The sequence below is a fragment of the Capra hircus genome, chromosome 24 (genome assembly GCF_001704415.2).
Source record: "Capra hircus breed San Clemente chromosome 24, ASM170441v1, whole genome shotgun sequence".
Classification (NCBI taxonomy): Eukaryota; Metazoa; Chordata; class Mammalia; order Artiodactyla; family Bovidae; genus Capra; species Capra hircus.
The window spans coordinates 877,314-899,501 of NC_030831.1; the positions used below are offsets into that span (position 1 = coordinate 877,314).

The 22,188-nt window shown below is 41.3% G+C and overlaps 1 protein-coding gene across 4 annotated transcripts in view; it reads right to left on the reverse strand.

Annotated features, from left to right (window-relative positions):
• The window catches only part of ATP9B (ATPase phospholipid transporting 9B (putative)), a 154,051-nt gene that overhangs the window by 122,966 nt on the left and 8,897 nt on the right, over window positions 1–22,188 (reverse strand). For all 4 annotated transcript variants that reach the window (XM_018039529.1, XM_018039527.1, XM_018039528.1 and 1 more), the window contains exons 2-3: window positions 16,063–16,236; window positions 5,459–5,609 (exon numbers count right to left, since the gene is read on the reverse strand). In XM_018039529.1, the coding sequence (XP_017895018.1) occupies window positions 5,459–5,609; window positions 16,063–16,236 (325 nt within the window). The remainder of the gene's footprint in view (window positions 1–5,458; window positions 5,610–16,062; window positions 16,237–22,188) is intronic.

The following is a 22,188-nucleotide window of genomic DNA, read 5'->3' on the forward strand; positions in this document are numbered from 1 at the left end:
AACTACCTGTATATTTTTTATAGTCTCTTGGTAGTTGATCTTAAACAATATTTTCAAATATAAACTAAATTAAAATCATCATTCACTAGCATCTTTTAGGAATGCAAATCCTGTATTTTCATTTTTGTTTCTTAATTCAAACAGAATAATCCTTAAGGAAATCCAAGATCTAGTATATTAACAGATTTCTATTCACAAATGCCTCACTTATTAGATTTAAATTGAAAATCAAAATGGAAAACAACTCGTGTTTATAGATGGGAATAGCTTAAATAGCACACTACAATTATAATGAAACTTACAAACTTGCAAATTGTAAATCAAAATCTCCTTGGATGCCATTTTAAAATACAACTTGGAATGCATGGAAATTTTAACAAGGGCAGAGCAATGGGTTAAGTCCTTACTGTTGACTTAAAGAGGCTGGAATCACAGTTTTTATATAATGAAGCTGTATACATCATCACACAATTATGTGTGTGACTGAAAAATCAGTTACATTGATAACACGTTTATATTTATAATCACATTCAATTGCTGTCTAAAATGTTTTGAATCATTTCATAAATTAATCTCAGCAGGAAAGAAAGCTCTTTTTCCTCAGTGATTTCTTTAAAATCTCAGTTAGCATAAATTATATCTATTAGCAATTCAGAAACTGCCATTCGTGCTAAAAATGGCATAGAATTCCTACTGTGCAATTACCAAATGTTTCTAAAATACTACATTTTAGATGAAAAGACTAATTTAAGAGATAATCTAAGGAAAAAGTCATTCCCACGGTAACAGTGGTACAGACACATCAACAGGTCTCTTCAGGACAGCCATCCTGAAGGCTGTGTGAACTCATTCAGATCAAAAACTAAGCTGCACTGCCCCCCTTGGACACTGCAATTAAGACTCTATTTCTATTGTCTGCTGAGTGAACTCAGAGGGCGTCAGAAAAATGTACTGTATTTAGCCAATCTGGGAGTATTTAATAATTTAAACCTAAGGAGGAAACAGCAGCTTCATTCAATAAAGATGAGAATATTTATCTGCCTGGAAGACAGTTTACATTTTATTGTCCTGACAAAAGAGCAGTCTTTTAATTATGGAGGCATTAGTTTTGCGTGTTTTAATAAAGAAGCATATTAGACATCAAGCATCTGACAACTACTGGATGGATGGGGGCGGAGAGTGATACTAACCAATGCCCAATATAAAGTCAGCATGGTTATTTAAATAAAAACATGAAAGCTAAAGCAGCCCTCATTTCACATAATTGAGTATTTTTTACAAAACAGCGTAAGACCTAATACTTAAAACGTGTTAAAAACTTTGACAATGGAAAAATAATCAGCACTAGCTTTCTTTTGCCTTTAGAGAGATAAATAAATCTATTAAAACAGGGAATGAGGCAAAAATAAATCAACTACTCTAAATACATATAATCTCAGCTTTATAAGTTAAGACAAAAATATCACTGGCAGCAACAAAAGGTAATAAATATTTAAATTTCAGAATTTAAATTTAGCATAATACCTAATTAAAGATAACTACTGATATAATAATAAAACAAGGCCAGAAATGTATAATGTGAAGTAGAAAACAAATCTAAAAGTGCTTGTAGATATTTTGCTGCTCAGTCATGTTTGTGTAAAAAGTTATTTTACTTAGATTGTGACAGCCTTCAGTTCAGTTGTGTCTGATTCTTTCCGACCCCATGTACTGCAGCACACCAGGCCTCCCTGTCCATCACCAGCTCCCGGAGTTTAGTCAAACTCACGTCCACTGAGTCAGTGATGCCATCTAACCATCTCAGCCTCTGTCGCCCCCTTCTCCTCTCCCCTTCAATCTTTCCCAGCATCAGGTTCTTTTCAAAAGAGTCAGTTCTTCACATCAGGTGGCCAAAGAATTGGATTTCAGCTTCAGCATCAGTCCTTCCAATGAATATTCAGGGCTGATCTCCTTTAGGATGGACTGGTTGGATCTCCTTGCAGTCCAAGGGACTCTCAAGAGTCTTTTCCAACACCACAGTTCAAAAGCATAAATTCTTCGGCGCTCAGCTTTCTTTATAGTCCAACTTTCATATCCATACATGACTGCTGGAAAAACCATAGCCTTGACGAGATGGACCCTTATTGGCAAAGTAATGTCTCTGCTTTTGAATATGCTATCTAGGTTGGTCATAACTTTTCTTCCAAGGAGCAAGCATCTTTTAATTTCATGGCTGCAGTCACCATCTGCAGGGATTTTGGAGCCCAAAAACATAAAGTCTGACACTGTTTCCACTGTTTCCCCATCTATTTCCTATGGAGTGATGGGACCGGATGCCATGATCTTCGTTTTCTGAATGTTGAGCTTTAAGCCAACCTTTTCACTCTCCTCTTTTACTTTCATCAAGAGGCTTTTTAGTTCCTGTTTACTTTCTGCCATAAGGGTGGTGTCATCTGCATATCTGAGGTTCTTGATATTTCTCCCGGCAATCTTGATTCCACCTTGTGTTTCTTCCAGCCCAGTGTTTCTCATGATGTACTCTGCATAGAAGTTAAATAAGCAGGGTGACAATATACAGCCTTGACATACTGCTTTTCCTATTTGGAACCAGTCTGTTGTTCCATGTCCAGTTCTAACTGTTGCTTCCTGGCCTGCATACAGATTTCTCAAGAGGCAGGTCAGGTGGTCTGGTATTCCCATCTCTTGAAGAATTTTCCACAGTTTATTGTGATTCACACAGTCAAAGGCTTTGACATAGTCAATAAAGCAGAAAGAGATGTTTGTCTGGAACTCTCTTGCTTTCTCCATGATCCAGGGGTTGTTGGCAATTTGATCTCTGGTTCCTCTGCCTTTTCTAAAACCAGCTTGAACATCTGGAAGTTCACGGTTCAAGTATTGCTAAAGCCTGGCTTGGAGAATTTTGAGCACTACTTTACTAGCGTGTGAGATGAGTGCAATTGTGCGGTAGTTTGAGCATTCTTTGGCATTGCCTTTCTTTGGGACTGGAATGAAAACTGACCTTTTCCGGTCCTGTGGCCACTGCTGAGTTTTCCAAATTCGCTGGCATAGAGTGCAGCACTTTCACAGCATCACCTTTCAGGATTTGAAATAGCTCTACTGGAATTCCATCACCTCCACTAGCTTTGTTCTTAGTGATGCTTTCTAAGGCCAGCTTGATTTTACATTCCAACATGTCTGGCTCTAGATGAATGATCACACCATCGTGATTATCCAGGTCGTGAAGATCCTTTTTGTACAGTTCTTCTGTGTATTCTTGCCATCTCTTCTTAATATCTTCTGCTTCTGTTAGGTCCATACCATTTCTGTCCTTTATTGAGCCCATTTTGCATGAAATGTTCCCTTGGTATCTCTAATTTTCTTGAAGAGATCTCTAGTCTTTCCCATTCTGTTGTTTTCCTCTATTTCTTTTCACTGATCGCTGAAGAAGGCGTTCTTATCTCTTCTTGCTATTCTTTGGAACTCTGCATTCAGATGCTTATATCTTTCCTTTTCTCCTTGGCTTTTCGCCTCTCTTCTTTTCACAGCTATTTGTAAGGCCTCCCCAGAAAGCCATTTTGCTTTTTTGCATTTCTTTCCCATGGGGATGGTCTTGATCCCTGTCTCCTGTACAATGTCACGAACCTCATTCCATAGTTCATCAGGCACTGTATCTATCAGATCTAGGCCCTTAAATCTATTTCTCACTTCTACTGTATAATCATAAGGGATTTGATTTAGGTCATATCTGAATGGTCTAGAGGTTTTCCCTGCTTTCTTCAATTTAAGTCTGAATTTGGCAATAAGGAGTTCGTGGTCTGAGCCACAGTCAGCTCCTGGTCTTGTTTTTGACGACTGTATAGAGCTTCTCCATCTTTTGCTGCAGAGAATATAATCAATCTGATTTCGGTGTTGACCAACTGGTGATGTCCATGTGTAGTCTTCTCTTGTGTTGTTGGAAGAGGGTGTTTGCTATGACCAGTGCATTATCTTGGCAAAACTCTATTAGTTTTTGCCCCACTTCATTCCACATTCCAAGGCCAAATTTGCCTATTACTCCAGGTGTTTCTTGACTTCTTACTTTTGCATTCCAGTCCCCTATAATGAAAAGGACATCTTTTTTGGGTGTTAGTTCTAAAAGGTCTTGTAGGTCTTCATAGAACCGTTCAACTTCAGCTTCTTCAGCGTTACTGGTTGGGACATAGACTTGGATTACTGTGATACTGAATGGTTTGCCTTGGAAACGAACAAAGATCATTCTGTCATTTTTGAGACTGCATCCAAGTACTGCATTTCAGACTCTTCTGCTGACCATGATGGCTACTCCATTTCTTCTGAGAGATTCCTGCCCACAGTAGTAGATATAATGGTCATCTGAGTTAAATTCACCCATTCCAGTCCATTTTAGTTTGCTGATTCCTAGAATGTCGATGTTCACTCTTGCCATCTCCTGTCTGACCACTTCCAATTTGCCTTGATTCATGGACCTGACATTCCAGCTTCCTATGCAATATTGCTCTTTACAGCATCGGACCTTGCTTCTATCACCAGTCACATCCACAGCTGGGTATTGTTTTTGCTTTGGCTCCATCCCTTCATTCTTTCTGGAGTTATTTCTCCACTGACCTCCAGTAGCATATTGGGCACCTACTGACCTGGGGAGTACCTCTTTCAGTATCCAATCATTTTGCCTTTTCATACTGTTCATGGGGTTCTCAAGGAAGAACACTGAAGTGGTTTGCCATTCCCTTCTCCAGTGGACCACATTCTGTCAGACCTCTACACCATGACCCGCCCGTCTTGGGTTGCCCCACAGGCATGGCTTAGTTTCATTGAGTTAGACAAGGCTGTGGTCCTAGTGTGATTAGACTGACTAGATTTCTGTGAGTATGGTTTCTGGAGAATGTTGGACCTCACTAAAAAGATACCCCACGTCCAAGGGCAAAGGAGAAGCCCCAGCAAGACGGCAGTAGGGGTGAAATCGCATTTAGAATCAAACCCCTTACCCCCCAGAGATGCTCAGAGGGCTCAAACAAACCTAGTGTGCAACAGGACCCAGAGACGCCAGAGACTTGAGCCAGAAATGTGCTTGAGTGACAGCCTTAGCAGGCTTTAAATGTCATATACACTCAACATTTCCCTCCAAACAAATTCCCAGTCAAAATTTATGACTTATTTTCTGGTAATTTTATTTAGCTTTATGTGATTATTTCTATAATGATATAAATGTGATGTTTATCTGGAACTGAAGGCAATAATCAGACTATAAATTTTCTTGAGCTGAACTCTACTATGTGGCTATTAATAACATATAAGAAAACAAAAAAAGAAGAAGTATATGAATTATTTCACAATTATCTGAAATACCCATGGTTCAAAGGTCTCTGATTTGGATATGACAGAATTAATGAGAGAAAAAAAATGAGAACAAAGTTAGTAATCTCCAATATCTAGTGCATTTTCAAGAATTTAACAATCTTACCCCAGGTATAAAGGTAAATATATTATATTTCTGATTTTTTATAGAATTTCTGGGATGCTTTTCTTCACACTTTTCCGGACATCCAAGCCACACCGTACGAGCTTTCAATTCTCTCTTTCTTTGACAAATATTTATCAGCCAATCACAGCAACTGCATGAAACAAAAGATACGTGTTGTGTATGCTTTTCTAAGTGTTTTACAATTAATTCTAAATATCTAGAGCCAATACTGTTTCTGACACCAGACACCAACAGCTTATCTAGTTAAGTAGTAAGGGCTTTCTTAAAATGGGTCAGCTATACTAATTTAAATTTGACATAAAAGTACTGAAAGAGCTTATACAAGTGTGTGATGACTCCTGGAACCTCAGGGAGACTGCCTTCCCTGTTTAAGACCCTCTCACTGGCAAAATAAAACCACTAACATTCTGAAGCAGTCAATGCTGCATATACTGAGAAAAGAGTCACTATACTTTATTGGTAATTCTCAATACACCACTGGGTGATTCTGACAAAGGCTCTTAGACATCAATTAATTAAAACGTGACCATCCAGTACTTTTGCCTGGAAAAACCCATGGACAGAGGAGCCTGGTAGGCTGTAGTCCATGGGGTCTCTAAGGGTTGGACACGACTGAGTGACTTCACTTTCACGTTTCACTTTCATGCACTGGAGAAGGAAATGGCAACCCAATCCAGTGTTCTTGCCTGGAGAATCCCAGGGACGGGGGAGCCTGGTGGGCTGCCGTCTATGGGGTCGCACAGAGTCGGACACGACTGAAGCAACTTAGCAGCAGCAGCAGCATCCTCATTTTGTCTTAGGTAGTCACTTTTTTCCTCCTCTAAAAGATGACTTTTCTAGTAGCATGAATATAAAATTAAGACTTATGACTCAATGCAATATTCTGAAAGGATACCAACATTTAATGGACTATTCAAATGGCAGTAAAAGCTTGACTATATTTTCACATAGTTACCTTCACCTATGAGGTGCAGATTTTAATGCTAAATCTACCTTTGTTGCTCCAATAGTGCCAGGGCTCCAGGGATACAAACTCGTCCTCTTCCTGGGACGCCCCTCGTCTACCCAACCATTATATTTGAGTAGAGAATATGAAGCTTTATATGAGAGTGGGAGAACTCTCGTATAAAACTCATAGTGGGAGAACTTTTCTTAAAATACTTCAGAAAATGATGAAAAGGTATCAAATTCATCTTTAGTAAGCATAAAATAATCATGAATTTAAACTTCAATATTAACAATTCAGTTTAATTAAAATTTCCAAAATGTAGAGAGAGACTCACAATGGTTTATTTAGGAAGGGAAGCTGAAGCCAAGAACAACAGAACCACCAAGCAGGAGGAGGAGGCAGGTGTGCCCTACTTCACTCTGACAAAGTTAAGGGACAATGCCAGTCTCCGGAGGTATGACAATGGAAGCAGAGTGACACACATAACTGACTCATGTCACATTTGCAGCAGGTCTCCCTCTGCTCCAGTCATTCAGAGGTCATTCTTTAAACATCACTTCACCGTGCTCGCTTCAGCAGCACACGTGCTAGAACTAAGGATACAGAAAAGGCCAGCATGGCCCCTGAGCAAGGACAGCATGCAGATGCACGAGGTGCACCACACGGGGAAAAGAAATCACCATCAAACAGAGAACACTTAGATGTGCTGCATGAGGGAATACACTAGGTGTTTATTCCTCCTGAATAGCCACCAGGTTCCTGGCTGGGCTCAGAAAACCGTAGGTCTGGAAGGAGGCACAGAGCTCAATGTTTCCCTGAGGGAGGCGGGCCTTGTGCCAGGAGCTCACCGTGGACCTTGTGACCTCACAGGTGACTTCAGAGAGGTTCCCTAACCCCTACTTTGTCACTATTAGTGGCAGAGTGTCATGAATAATTTAGTTACATGCTGGAAGTCTAGGAACCTTAGTTTTTTTAATACAGAATTATAGAGAAAAAATAAACTATTGAATATGTGTTTTTAGCCTCCTGTTTTTAGCTCTCCAACATTATAGTTCAGTACAGTCGTCCAGTCGTGTCCGACTCTTCATGACCCTGTAGACTGCAGCATGTCAGGCTTCCCTGCCCATCACCAACTCCCAGAGCTAGCTCAAACTCATGTTCATCGAGTCAGTAATGCCATCCAACCATCTTATCCAACCTTACAACACTGTCACAAAAACTTGCTGTCCAATAAAGCACCCATTCTCCACGTGTGGCTATTTTAGTGTGAATTACTTACTACTTAGTAAAATAAAACGTCCAGTTCCTCAGTCACACCACCCACATTTCAAGGATTCGACAGCACCAGAGATCAAGCACACTCCCAGCATCCCCGGGAAGCCGTAGAGCACAGCTGGTGGACACGGAACACACTGCGGGCAGCATGGCAGCTGGGACAACGGTGCTCGGCGGGTGTGCACGTCAGACACAGGAGAAACCCACCAGGAATGCATTCAGACGGGAAGTTTCTTCTGAAACAGGTGACTATCTAATCTAATGGCTTAATGTACAAAAAGTCAGACAAGTTTTAAGATGAACAAAGGACAGCCAAGCTCAGTGTTTGAAAAAATAAATATAAAACTGAAAAAATGTGGATTTTCCAGAGTTTATCCTGGTATCAACATGGTCTACCAGTAAAAGGCTCTATAAATGTAATACCATGGTCTTCACCACATGACACTGTAAACATCTACTAGAATAAAAACCTCAGTATCAACACCACTATCAGCAGCACATGAAATTAACATCCCAGTAACCTCCGAACTGTCGTATTCTATAAACTCTAAATTAAATACCAAAAACACATATTCAACAGTTTATTTTTTCTCAATAATCCTGTATAGAAAAAACTAAGGGTCCTAGACTTCCAAAACATAACTAGATTACTCATAACACTCTGCTACTAATAGTGAAAAAGTGGTGGTTAGGGAGTCACTATAAAGTCCAAGAGATGTCAAAAAGGAGATGGCAAGAGTGAACACCAACATATTAGGAATCAGCAAACCAAAACGGACTAGAATGGGTGAATTAAACATTATATCTACTACTGTGGGCAAGAATTCCTTAGAAGAAATGGAGTAGCCATCATAGTCAACAAAAGAGTCAGAAATACAGTCCTTGGGTGCAATCTCAAAAGCAACAGAGTGATCTCTGTTCGTTTCCAAGGCAAACCACTCAATATCACGGTAATCCAAGTCTATGCCCTGAGCAGTAATGCTGAAGAAGCTGAAGCTGAACGATTCTATGAAGACCTACAAGACCTTCTAGAACTAACACCCCAAAAAGGTCCTTTTCATTATAGGAGACTGAAATGCAAAAGTAGGAAATCAAGAAACACCTGGAATAACAGGCAAATTTGGCCTTGGAATACAAAATGAAGCAAGGTAAAGGCTAATAAAGTTTTACCAAGAGAACACACTGGTCATAGGAAACACCCTCTTCCAACAACACAAGAGAAGACTCTACACATGGACATCACCTGATGGTCAACACTGAAAACAGACTGATTATATTGTTTGCAGCCAAAGATGGCAAAGCTCTATACAGTCAGCAAAATCAAGAATGGGAGCTGACTGTGGCTCAGATCATGAACTCCTTACTGCCAAATTCAGACTGAATTTGACGAAAGTGGGGGAAACCATTAGACCATTCAGGTATGACCTAAATCAAATCCCTTACAGTTATACAGTGGAAGTAAGAAATAAATTCAAGGGATTAGATCTGACAGACCGAGTGCCTGATGAATTATGGACGGAGGTTCGTGACATTGTACAGGAGATGGGGATCAAGACCATCCCCAAGAAAAAGAAATGCAAAAAAGCAAAATGGCTGTCTGAGGAGGCCTTACAAATAGCTGTGAAAAGAAGAGAAGCAAAAAGCAAAGGAGAAAAGGAAAGATATACCCATTTGATTGCAGAGTTCCAAAGAATAGCAAGGAGATAAGAAAGCCTTCCTCAGTGATCAGTGCAAAGAAATAGAGGAAAACAACAGAATGGGAAAGACTAGAGATTTTTCAAGAAAACTAGAGATATCAAGGGAATATTTCATGCAAAGATGGGCTCAATAAAGGACAGAAATGGTATGGACCTAACAGAAGCAGAAGATATTAAGAAGAGATGGCAAGAATACACAGAAGAACTGTACAAAAAAGACCTTCACAACCCACATAATCATGATGGTATGATCACTCACCTAGAGCCAGACATCTAGGAATGTGAAATCAAGCTGGCCTTAGGAAGCATCACTAAGAACAAAGCTAGTGGAGGTGATGGAATTCCAGTGGAGCTGTTTCAAATCCTGAAAGATGATGCTGTGTAAGTGCTGCACTCAATATGCCAGCAAATTTGGAAAACTCAGCAGTGGCCACAGGACCGGAAAAGGTCAGATTTCATTCCAGTCCCAAAGAAAGGCAATCCCAAAGAACATTCAAACTACCGCACAATTGCACTCATCTCACACGCTAGTAAAGTAATGCTCAAAATTCTCCAAGCCAGGCTTTAGCAATACGTGAACCATGAACTTCCAGATGTTCAAGCTGGTTTTAGCAAAGGCTGAGGAACCGAGATCAAATTGCCAACACCCGTTGGATCATGGAAAAAGCAAGAGAGTTCCAGAAAAACATCTATTTCTGCTTTACTGACTATGCCAAAGCCTTTGACTGTGTGGATCACAATCAACTGTGGAAAATTCTGAAAGAGATGGAAATCCCAGACCACCTAACCTGCCTCTTGAGAAACCTGTATGCAGTCCAGGAAGCAATAGTTAGAACTGGACATGGGACAACAGACTGGTTCCAAATAGGAAAAGGAGTATGTCAAGGCTGAATATTGTCATCCTGATTATTTAACTTATATGCAGAGTACATCATGAGAAATGCTGGGCTGGATGAAGCACAAGCTGAAATCAAGATTGCCAGGAGAAATATTAATAACTTCAGATATGCAGATAACACCACTCTTACGGCAGAAAGCGAAGAAGAACTAAAGAGCCTCTTGAAAACTGAAAGAGGAGAGTGAAAAGGTTGGCTTAAAGCTCAACATTCAAAAAACTAAGATCATGGCATCTGGTCCCATCACTTCATGACAAATATATTTAACAGTGGAAACAGTGAGAGACTTTATATTCTGGGCTCCAAAATCACTGCAGATGGTGATTGCAGCCATGAAATTAAAAGAGACCTACTCCTTGGAGGAAAAGTTATGACCAACCTAGACAGTATATTAAAAAGCAGAGACATTACTTTGCCAACAAAGATCCGTCCAGTCAGGACTATGGTTTTTCAAATAGTCACGTATGGATGTGAGAGTTGGACTATAACGAAAGCTGAGTGCTGAAGAATTGATGCTTTTGAACTGTGGTGTTGGAGAAGACTCTTGAGAGTCCCTTGGACAGCAAGGAGATTCAACCAGTCCATCCTAGAGGAAATCAGTCCTGAATATTCATTGGAAGGAGTGATGCTAAAGCTGAAACTCCAATATTTTGGCCACCTCATGCGAAGAACTGACTCTTCTGAAAAGACCCTAATACTGAGAAAGACTGAAAGTGGGAGGAGAAGGGGACGACAGAGGCTGAGATGGTTGGATGGCATCACTGACTCAATGGACATGAGTTTGAGTAAACTGCAGGAGCTGGTGATGGACAGGGAGGCCTGGTGTGCTGCAGTCCATAGGGTCACAAAGAGTCGGACGTGACTGAACTGAACTGATGAAGTCCAGTGGCGTCGCCAAGATTAAATAAGTGGACAAAAGCCTGGGGCACTACCAGAACTGCCACTGGATTATGCAGACAGAAGATAGCGAGAGAGACAGGTGCTACCAAGTAAAGAAAATACTTGTAATCAGAAAGTACATGTAAGTCTTAGGGAGTTGTAGAGCTAAGGCAGAAAGTAAACATGAGCAATATTTGAAGGCAAAGAAACAAGAGTAAAATACACTGATAAATACTGGTGAGTGAGAAGGAGCAACAGAGAGCTGCCCCTGGAACAAGCCGGGAGCCTGCACCCAGAACAAGGGCAGGGGTCCAGAAGGCGGCTTCAATGTCTCATCACTCTGAAGGCACTTTCCCATTTATATGCAAATTGAAAGTAATTTCAGTAATGCACAAAGTATCCTTTTTACTTAAAAACATTTTAGGATTAGTAACTTTTCACAGATGCCTCTACAATCAAAGTAGTACTTCAATATTAAATAAAGCATCTACATACCAAGATCCCGTCTTCTAAAATTTTAAGTGACCATAATTAGGCAACTTCCAATATTTAGAGCTTCCTGAATAAACAAATAAATATTCCATCCATCAAGTATCTTCAGTCACCAAGCCAGAAGCAACCAGGCACTCGCGTTCTCCTGAAAGTTCTGCATTTTCCCACGCTTCTGCACTCCAAATGTGCTGCAGGTTAACTGAGAGGGTAGAGGCCATTGAGATCCAGGAATAATCCCAGCATTTGATACAGGCCCCTTCATATGGAAATGCTACTCAGGATCTCCACTTTCATGGGACAAAGTGATTTCTTATAGGGAGTGAAATGTAAATCTCCTGAGAAAGACATTACTGCTCCACTTCCACCCCGAGAGCTACATATCTGAGTGCATCACAGTGACTCACGTGGAGGACACTCAAACATTTAGAAGACAGATCACAGAAAAATCTTTTCAGAATCAAATTTGTCAGAGTTGGAATTTTTGCCAAATAATAAAAATGAGAAGGCAGATCTTAAGCCATGAAGAAATGAAAGCTGACTTAATCCCTGAAGAACAATTTTAAAGTAAGCCTTACTCCTCACAGAATCTACGAGTAAAAATACACAGAATTATCCAGAGCTCACTAGTATTATTTGCTGCCTTCACTACAATAGTCACTAACATTTTCTTCTGCAATTAAACTACTTTTACACAACTTCTACTTTTTGGCCCACCACTTAATAACTTTAATAACACAATTTTATAACGTCTTGTCATTGTGTTAGTCACTCAGTTGTGTCCAACTCTTTGCGACCCATGGACTGTAGCCTGCCAGGCTCCTCTATCCATGGAATTCCCCAGGCAAGAATACTGGAGTGGGTAGCCATTCCTTCTCCAGGGGATCTTTCCAAGCCAGGGATCAAACCGAGGTCTCCTGCATTGCAGGTAGATTCTTTACCATCTGGGCTACCAGGGAAGCCCCAAGCGTACGAGTTACAATCCGTGGTATTTAGTAAAGAAAAAGGTTAATGAATATTCAAAACTGGAAATCTATAAGAAATAAAGAAAATAAGACCAATGTAAGTTGCTAACTGTAAACTTTGTCCTGTAAGGTAGTTTTAATTTCTGTAACGATTTCCTGGTGCAGCAGGTGTCAACTGAACATGAAGTGTGGCCATGTCTCAGGTCACTCTGGTCCACATGGAGAGACACTCATGAGTAAAGCTGCCACAACGGCTCAGTCAGCTGTGCCCATTTGACCATCATTTTTTAAGATAAAGACTTTAAATACATGTCAAGTGTATGTTACTCAGCTGTTTTAACTTCCCCAAAACATGGGTATTTTTGCTACTAACATCTGTATTTTCAAATATATCTTCAGTAAGAAAAGGAATACTACAAATGAAATCCAAAATTTGCCTATGTTCAATTTGGTAAAAACAAAACCCTGTAAGAGACCAAAAATAACTCAACAGTATATTCAGTGTTGTTAATGCTCACAATTCCTGGCAAATATCTGCCCCGGACAGGCAAGTCGCCACTCCTGCAGCACGGGCCGCCTTCGTGGAGCCCACACTGCAGACACGAGGCCACATTCTGTCCTCACAGCTTCCTGCGTCCATGCCTGCCCCCATGCCCTCGGTCTTCACCCAGGGAAACACTTTCATGCTCTGGTAGACATCATCAGTAATCAACAAAGGAAGATCAATAATCATGCATTTGTGGAAACACTGACACCCAGGGATCCTCCACACACAACAGGCGCTCATTTCCCCTGCAGGATTCCCTTGGGAGGTGTTCTCTACTGGAAGATGGCAAACCAGGACCTACTGCACGGAGACCACAGGCCCTGTCCTGGCACCATTCCCAGTCCAGGAGCAAAGAGGAGGAAGGGCCTTGGCTCGTCAAGCCAGACTCTTCTTCCACCCCTAGCTTTCCCCTTAGCTCTCACGACAAGGACTCTTCCAGCTCGTGGCTTCAACCATGGGGAGAACGCACACCTCAGACGGCACCAGGGCCTTGAGTCCGACTCCTTTCACCACCCCACACTAATGAGGAACACATGCCACACCATCAGACAGTTCCACCCAAACCCATCCACCACAGCTGTCTCCTCAGCCGACAACACTGGCCACCGTTCCCACCGTAACCACCACCTCGCTTCCACAGCTGGTGGTGTAATGGCCAAGCCTCTCCCTGATGGACAAACAGTAATGAAATTATGCTAGGTTTGATACAAATGCATGATTATTGATCTTCCTTTGTTGATTACTGATGACCTCTACCAAAGCATAACCAACTTTCTCTTATTTTTAGTCCTCATCCGTATCCCAGACACCTTCTAACTTAAATGAACTAATGGTCCCAATCAAGGATAAAAGTCATCTTCTCCAACATGATTTCACTGTTCCTCCCTTATTTTTTCTGCCACCCCAAAAAAAGGAGTATAAGCCTTCCCCCACTCCCTTCCCCGTCATAGGCCTATGCCACACGCCTACTGATGCTTTTCGGAAAGTCATCGTTGAGGGGCTTCCACTGTCACAATAATAACAACAACGCTCAACTTCTATCTCCAGACCCTGATTCTGGGTCTGACACAACTGTCTTAGACCAATCCAGTTCAAAACAGATTTATAAAAGGTACCACAGGTACCTCACACTAGTGAGAAGGGCCATCATTAAAAAGTCTACAAATAATAAATGCTGGAGGGGGTGTGGAGAAAGAGGAACCTACACTACTGGGAGGAACGTAAACCGGTACATCCACTAGGGAGAACAGCAGCCTGAAAGTCGCTCGGTCGTGGCTGACGCTATGACCCCATGGACTGTGGCCCACCAGGCTCCTCTGTCCAAGGAATTCTCCAGGCAAGAGTACTGGAGTGGATTGCCATTCCCTTCTTCAGGGGATCTTTCCAACCCAGGGACCATGCCCAGGTATCCTGCACTGCAGACAGATTCTTCACTGTCTGAGCCGCTAGAGATGCTCAGGGAGAACAGTATGGAAGTTCCTTAAAAACTACCGTCACTGTATGATCCAGCAGTCTCATTCCTGGGCATAAATCTGGAGAAAACTCTTTAATTTGGAAAGATACATGCACACCAATGTTCACTGCAGCACTGTTTACAATAGCAAAGACACGGAAGCAACCAAAGTGTCCGCCAACAGAGGAATGGCTAAAGATGTGGGACATATATACAATGGAATATTACTCAGCCGTAAAAAAGAATGAAATAATGCCACCTGTAGCAACATGAATGGACCTAGAGATTATCATACTAAGCGAAGTCAGTCAGAGAAAGACAAATACCATGTGATAGTGCTTCTATGCAAAGCTAAACAACGATGCAAATGAACTCATTTACAAAACAGAGTCAGAGATATAGAAGACAAACTTAAGGTTACCAAAGAGGACAGCAAGGGGTGGTGAGGAAGGGGGCAAATTAGGGGTTTGGGATAAACATATACATACCACTATATATAAAACAGATAAACAACAAGGATAAAACACAGGGAACTATATTATACCTTATAGTAACCTGTAATAGAAAACATCTGAAAAAATACATGTTTAACTGAAAAAACAAAAACACTGACAAGGAAGTATACAGGAAGCTGTGTGCAGCCGTGTGCAAATACTGGGCTATTTTACGCAGGAGACTTGCGCATCCACTGACTGGCAACTGCAGGGCTCCTAGGGGGCTTCCCTGGAGGCTCAGACCGTAAACACAACACAGGAGACCTGGGTTTGACCCCTGGGTCAGGAAGATCCCCTGAAGAAGGGTATGGCTATCCACTCCAGTAGTCTTTCCTGGAAAATCCCATGGGCGGAGGAGCCTGGTAGGCTACAAACCAGGGTCGCAAAGAGTTGGACACCTGTGAGTGATTATTACTCTCACTTTTCAGGGGTCCTAGAACTAATCCTCCACAGAGGCCAAGGGGTACATATAAAATAATAGATGGAAAAGAAAGGAACATAATTTATAAGTATCAATTTATAAATATCAGTACAGTGAAAAAATCAATTTTACCATGTATTAATTACAGGGTCACTAACTGTCTCCATCTTTTAAAGTGTTAGTCACTCAGTCATGTCCAACATTTCACGATCCCATGCACTGGGGCTCGCCAGGCTTTTCTATCCATGGAATCCTCCAGGCAAGAATACTGGGGTGGGTTGCCATTTCCTTCTCCAGGGTTTAAACATTAGATCATCTGACAAGAAAAGTGAATTTGGCTTCCTGTCCCTTTTGGATTACCACTGTTTGGTTTTGACTAAGGTTATTTACACTCTCCAGGGTATCATTTAGAGTGGCTTCTTTAGTTTGATACAGAAACAAATGTGCTGAGAAGCTAAGCTTATAAATAACAATGTAGCCTCGCTGAGGAGGAGGTTAGGCAGTGAAGGGAGACAAACCTGGTACAGAGGAACTTCCATCCCCCACAGACAAACCACTCCAGGCCTCTCTTTCTTTGCGTGATCCTAGCTCGTGGTAAAGTGTGGTAATCACTTTCGTCGTTCTCAAAGCCCTCTTCAGACATCATTAGTGGCATTTCATCCAAGTGGGCAGACTCATCCTCCAGCTGGTACCTGGAGAGAGAAAAGACCAGAGCACTGAGGTGGGGCAAGCTGTCTCTGTCTACGGTAAGGGTTTCACTCAGGGTAAGAGCTGGCCCAGTTCTACTAATCACACTTTTCTTTTCTCCTCACACTAAGCTAACTTTCTCATACTAAGCTACATGAACCAAGAACTTCCAGATGTACAAGCTGGATTTAGATAGAAAAGGCAGAGGAACCAGAGGTCAAATTGCCAACATCTGCTGGATCACAGAAAAAGCAAGGGAACTCCAAAAAAACATCTACTTTTGCTTCATTGACTACACTGAAGCCTTTGACTGTGTGAACACAAACTGTGGAAAAATTCTGAAAAGAGATGGGACTACCAGACCACCTTACCTGTCTCCTGTGAAACCTATATGCAGGACAAGAAGCAACAGTTAGAACCAGACATGAAACAATGGACTGGTTCAAAACTGGGAAAGGAGTAGGTCAAGGCTGTATACTGCCACCCTGCTTATTTAACTTATATGCTGAGTACATCATGCAAAATGCCAGGCTGGATGACTCACAAGCTGGAATCAAGATTTCCAAGGGAAATATCGACATGACTTAGTGACTGAACAACAAAAATGGTTAAGTTGTAACTCATATTACCTGTCTCTTGTTGTTTAGTCACTAAGTTATGCCTAATTCTTTGTGACCCCATGGACTGCAGCACACCAGGCTTCCCTGCCCTTCACCATCTCCCAGAGCTTGCTCAAACTCATGTCCACTGAGTTGATGATGCCATCCAACCATCTCACTCTATGTTGTTCCCTTCTCCTGCCCTCAATCTTTTCCAGCATCAGGGTCTTTTCCAAAGAGTCAGCTCTTTGCATCAGGTGGCCAAAGTACTGGCGCTTCAATTTCAGCATCAGCCCTTCCAATGAATATTCAAGGTTGATTTCCTTCAGGATTGACTGGTTGGATCACCTTGCTGTCCAAGGACTCTCAAGAGTCACCTCCAACACCACAGTTTGAAAGCATCAATTCTTTGGCACGCAGCCTTCTTTACAGTCCAACACTTTCATCCATACATGACTACTGGAAAAACCATAGTTTTCAGTAGATGGACCTTGGTTGGCAAAGTGATGTCTCTGCTTTTTAATACGCTGTCTAGGTTTGTCACAGCTTTTCTTCCAAGGAATGTCTTTTAATTTCATGACTGCAGTCACCATCCACAGTGATTTTGGAGCCCAAGAAAATAAAATCTATTACTGTTTCCCCAACTATTTCCCATAAAGTGATGGGACTGAATGCCATGATCTTAGTTTTTGAATGCTGACTTTTAAGCCAGCTTTTTCACTCTCCTCTTTCACCCCCATCAAGAGGCTCTTTAGTTCCTCTTTGCTTTCTGCCACTAGAGTGGTATCATCAGCCTATGTGAGGCTGTTGATACTTCTCCCAGCAATCTTGATTCCAGCTTGTGATCACTCAGCCCAGCGTTTCTCATGAAGTACTCCACATATAAGTTAAATAAGCAGGATGACAATAAATAGCCTTGACGTACTCCTTCTCCAATTTTGAACCAGTCTGTTGTTGCATGTTTGGTTCTAACTGTTGTTTCTTGTCCTGCACACAGGTTTTTCAGGAAACAGGTAAGGTGGTCTGGTATTCCCTTCTCTTTAAGAATTTTTCCAGTTTGTTGTGTCCACACAGTCAAAGGCTTCAGAACAGTCAATGAAACAATAGTATAATAAAAAATTTTTTTCTATAGTTATTGTTGATAACACCCTGCTCCCTGGCAGCCAAGAAACCACTAGCAGATGGATATTCCCTCATCACTACGCACACCCCTGGCCCGCCAAGCTAATTCCTACAATGCAGTCTTGCCTGAACTTACCATGAGGCCCTTTCCCCTCATCGTCCTGCTGGCTGCCACAGAGAGAGTCTGACCCTGACACACAGGGCAAATTCACTCAAGAGAGTGAATATGGGGAGTGGGCTGCTCAACTAGACAGCCAGAATATTGGGGAAAGAACCCCTGAAGGCCTCTTAAGACTAGAAGCTCAGGGAAACGGATGGCTGATGTTTACTGAGTCCTTACTATAGCCAGGTACAATGTAGGTCTGTAATCTGCATCATCAAAGAAGAACATCTTAAAAGAAACAAGCAACTAGGGGGAATAAATGCAGCCTATACCAGAAAAACGATGCTATATAGACAGTTCTCTCAAATGGATTAAAAAGCAAATGCCTCGAACGACAGATGAGCAAAGACAATTAACACAGGAAAAAAAAAAAAAACAACTAAGAAAATCACGTTCCACCACATTAGGAACTCCAACTCTTTCAACACACACTTGAGTGCCCACGACGTGCTAACAATGTCCCCTCGCGTACAAAAGCAAAGAGGCAACAAAGCTCCTGCGATACACAGCTCAGGGACTCACAGGACACTCAATGGAAAAAGTGCTAGGAAGACAATAAAGGAAGTGATAGGACTGGAAGCGACAGGAAGGGTCTTCCTGGATCAAGGAAGCTGAGTCTCAACAAGTGACACCTGGATGAAAAGCAGCCAACCACACGAAGGTCTAGGAAGGCAGAGAAGGGGCTGTGGAGCTTGGAGGAACTGCAGGAGGGGGACAGAGCCAGAGTGGCTGGAGTGAGCGAGCCTCACGGTCTGGGAAACCGAAATGAAGCGCTCAGTGAGCAGAGGAAGACAATGAAAGGTTTTAAGCCTGGGAATAATTTTCATTTTCAAAAAGGACTCTTAAAACATACAAATTAAAATAACTGAAAAAAATTAATTCTTAACATCTGGCATAGCCGACAGTCTTGGATGACCAGGCACTCTTAACTGCTGTAAGAAAGCGAACAACTTTTTGGGAGAATAATTTGTGAAGATGCATCGAAAGCCTTTTTTTTTTGGTAATGTAATTTAACTTTAACCACAGCTTCTAATTATCTCATGAAAATTAAAAATATATGTAAGATATATCTACAAAGACAATGATCACCATGTCATGCTAGTCACCCAAAAAGCATGGAAAAGCTTCATATCAACAATTAAAGTTGCTTAATTCATGATGGAATACCATATCATTACTAAAACCGAGAAGGCAGAAGACCTCTGCTTAAAGCAAATGTCCGGAGAAGCAGCAGTCGCTACTGACACCCGTCTTGAACACTTCACTCCCCTAATCAAAGGGATACTTGTCTTCATCTCTCATCGAATCTACAAACAACTCCAATTACTCTCAATTCCACCATGGAACATCCCTAAAGCAAGCCACCTATCACTTTAGATGGTTTAGACAAAAAGTACACAATCTGAAACAATTAATATTTTTCCTCTCAAAAATTCCTTTTTCTTCTGTGTAAAAGCACCTCTTTTAAAAGTCAACCAGAAAATGGATATTTATAGAAAATGCAATTAAAATTCAAACCACCACTTACAGATATTATAACATAGTATACAAAATGAGATTTTTAGTCTTTTTCATTAAATTCTTTTAGTGATTGTGCTGCATTTTAGCAAAAGTCACAATCTTATCATGTTTAACGCTAGAAAAGCAGTACAATGAGAGTCTGAAAGATAATGAATATAAGCAACATCAGGTTTAGTAACCTCAACTTCAGAAAGGGAGCCTTTGAACTGGCAAGCAATTTATTCCATTTCCAAAGCAATTTTCCTATTGTACTGAAAATTTTACCTCAGTATTTAAAAACAATAAGATGATGAATAATGGATTTTTTCAGAGACAAGACAAGCAGAGAATCTTAAGTGTCTTTGTTGCCTGGTGTCATACACACTTAATTGGTTTGTCACTCAAGAAAAATCAACGCTTCCAGCAATTAAGTATAATTCTGGAAACATATTTTTTTTTAATGAGTAAAAACAATGTGAACAAAGACGACAGAATGGATGATACCGAACCCAAGAGTACCACCATGCTAAGAACTAACGACAGCTCTCTTCACCACTGCCCAAGGTTTAAAAAAACTAGGAACTTTCAACAAAACATTCCAGTACTGGAAGGCACATAATTTACATGTATCCAAGCAAAAGTAGGTCAGTACAATAACTATCTTAAACTCACATTTTTATCTTAAGTATCCAACAGCTTTATTGTTTCCATTTTGATGAGAAACATTTCTGAGAAGTCAACTGATACTAAAGGGAGGAAAACACTTAAAATATGCCTACTGCTTAAACCTTCTTTAAGAAAAATAGACACTCCCTTTCTGCCTACATGTTAATAAAGAAAAACAAGGCAATGAAATGCTATAAAAAATGTATATGTTCTTCATCAAATACAGCTTCCAAGTTCAACTGTGTTGCGATAAGTCATTCAGTTCAGTTCAGTTCAGTTGCTCAGTCGTGTCTTTGCGACCCCATGAATTGCAGCACGTCAGGCCTCCCTGTCCATCACCAACTCCCAGAATTCACTCAAACTGACGTCCATTGAGTCGGTGATGCCATCCAGCCATCTCATCCTGTCGTCCCCTTCTCCTCCTGCCCCCAATCCCTCCCAGCATCAGAGTCTTTTCCAATGAGTCAACTCTTCCCATGAGGTGGCCAAAGTGCTGGAGCTTCAGCTTTAGCATCATTCCCTCCAAAGAACACCCAGGACTGATCTCCTTTAGAATGGACTGGCTGGATGTCCTTGCAGTCCAAGGGACTCTCAAGAGTCTTCTCCAACACCACAGTTCAAAAGCATCAATTCTTCGGCACTCAGCTTTCTTCACAGTCCAACTCTCACATCCATACATGACTACTGGAAAAACCATAGCCTTGACTAGACGGACCTTTGTTGGCAAAGTAATGTCTCTGCTTTTCAATATGCTATCTAGGTTGGTCATAACTTTTCTTCCAAGGAGCAAGTGTCTGTTAATTTCATGGCTGCAGGCACCATCTGCAGTGATTTTGGAGCCCCCCAAAAATAAAGTCTGACACTGTTTCCACTGTTTCCCCATCTATTTCCCATGGAGTGATGGGACCAAATGCCATGATCTTAGTTTTCTGAATGTTGAGCTTTAAGCCAACTTTTTCACTCTCCTCTTTCACTTTCATCAAGAAGCTCTTTAGTTCCTGTTCACTTTCTGCCATAAGGGTGGTGTCATCTGCATATCTGAGGTTATTGATATTTCTCCCAGCAGTCTTGATTCCAGCTTGTGCTCCTTCCAGCCCAGCGTTTCTCATGATGTACTCTGCATATAAGTTAAATAAGCAGGGTGACAATATACAGCCTTGATGTACTCCTTGAGTCGTTAATAAGCAGCAGAACTGTATGAACTAGTGAGAAATTAGAATTCCTTCCCTCCTACAGCAGCAGAAAACAGGGGAATAGTTTTACAAACAAAAAAAGTAAAGGACCAGTGCTGGAGCAGCATGCCTTGACATGAGGAGCGAAAACAAGCAACAAGCACAAGAGTCAGGCTTTACTGGCCTACTGATTCCTCTTATAGAATGTTCTATAAAAACTGAACACCGATTTCTTGAATAAGAAATTACACCAACACTATACATATATTGAGACAAACTTCTGAATTAGTTAATGGTGCCTGCATGCTAGGTCACTTCAGTCATGTAACTCTTTGGGGCCCCCCCTATAGCCCATCAGGCTCCTTGGTCTATGGGAATCTCCAGACAAGAATACTGGGTTGGTTTGCCATTTCCTTCCTTCCTGACCCAGGGATCAAACCCACGTCTCTTGTCTCCTGCATTGGCAGGCAAATTCTTTACCACTAGCCTCCAGAGTTCACAGTACAGTATCTAATATATGTAAATGCCAATCCAGATATTTACAGACAAGCAGGCCAGTTAAGCTAAGGACACATACTCCAGCTTCCCAAAAGGTGCTATTCCAATCACCAACTCTATCTTCATGCAAACTGTCAGTTTAGAAAGTTAAGCAAAACATTTCTATTCTGTTAAGTATAAAGAATTTTATAAACTTGCCTAAAATAGTTATTTTAAAGGAAATGCTATGTATTATAA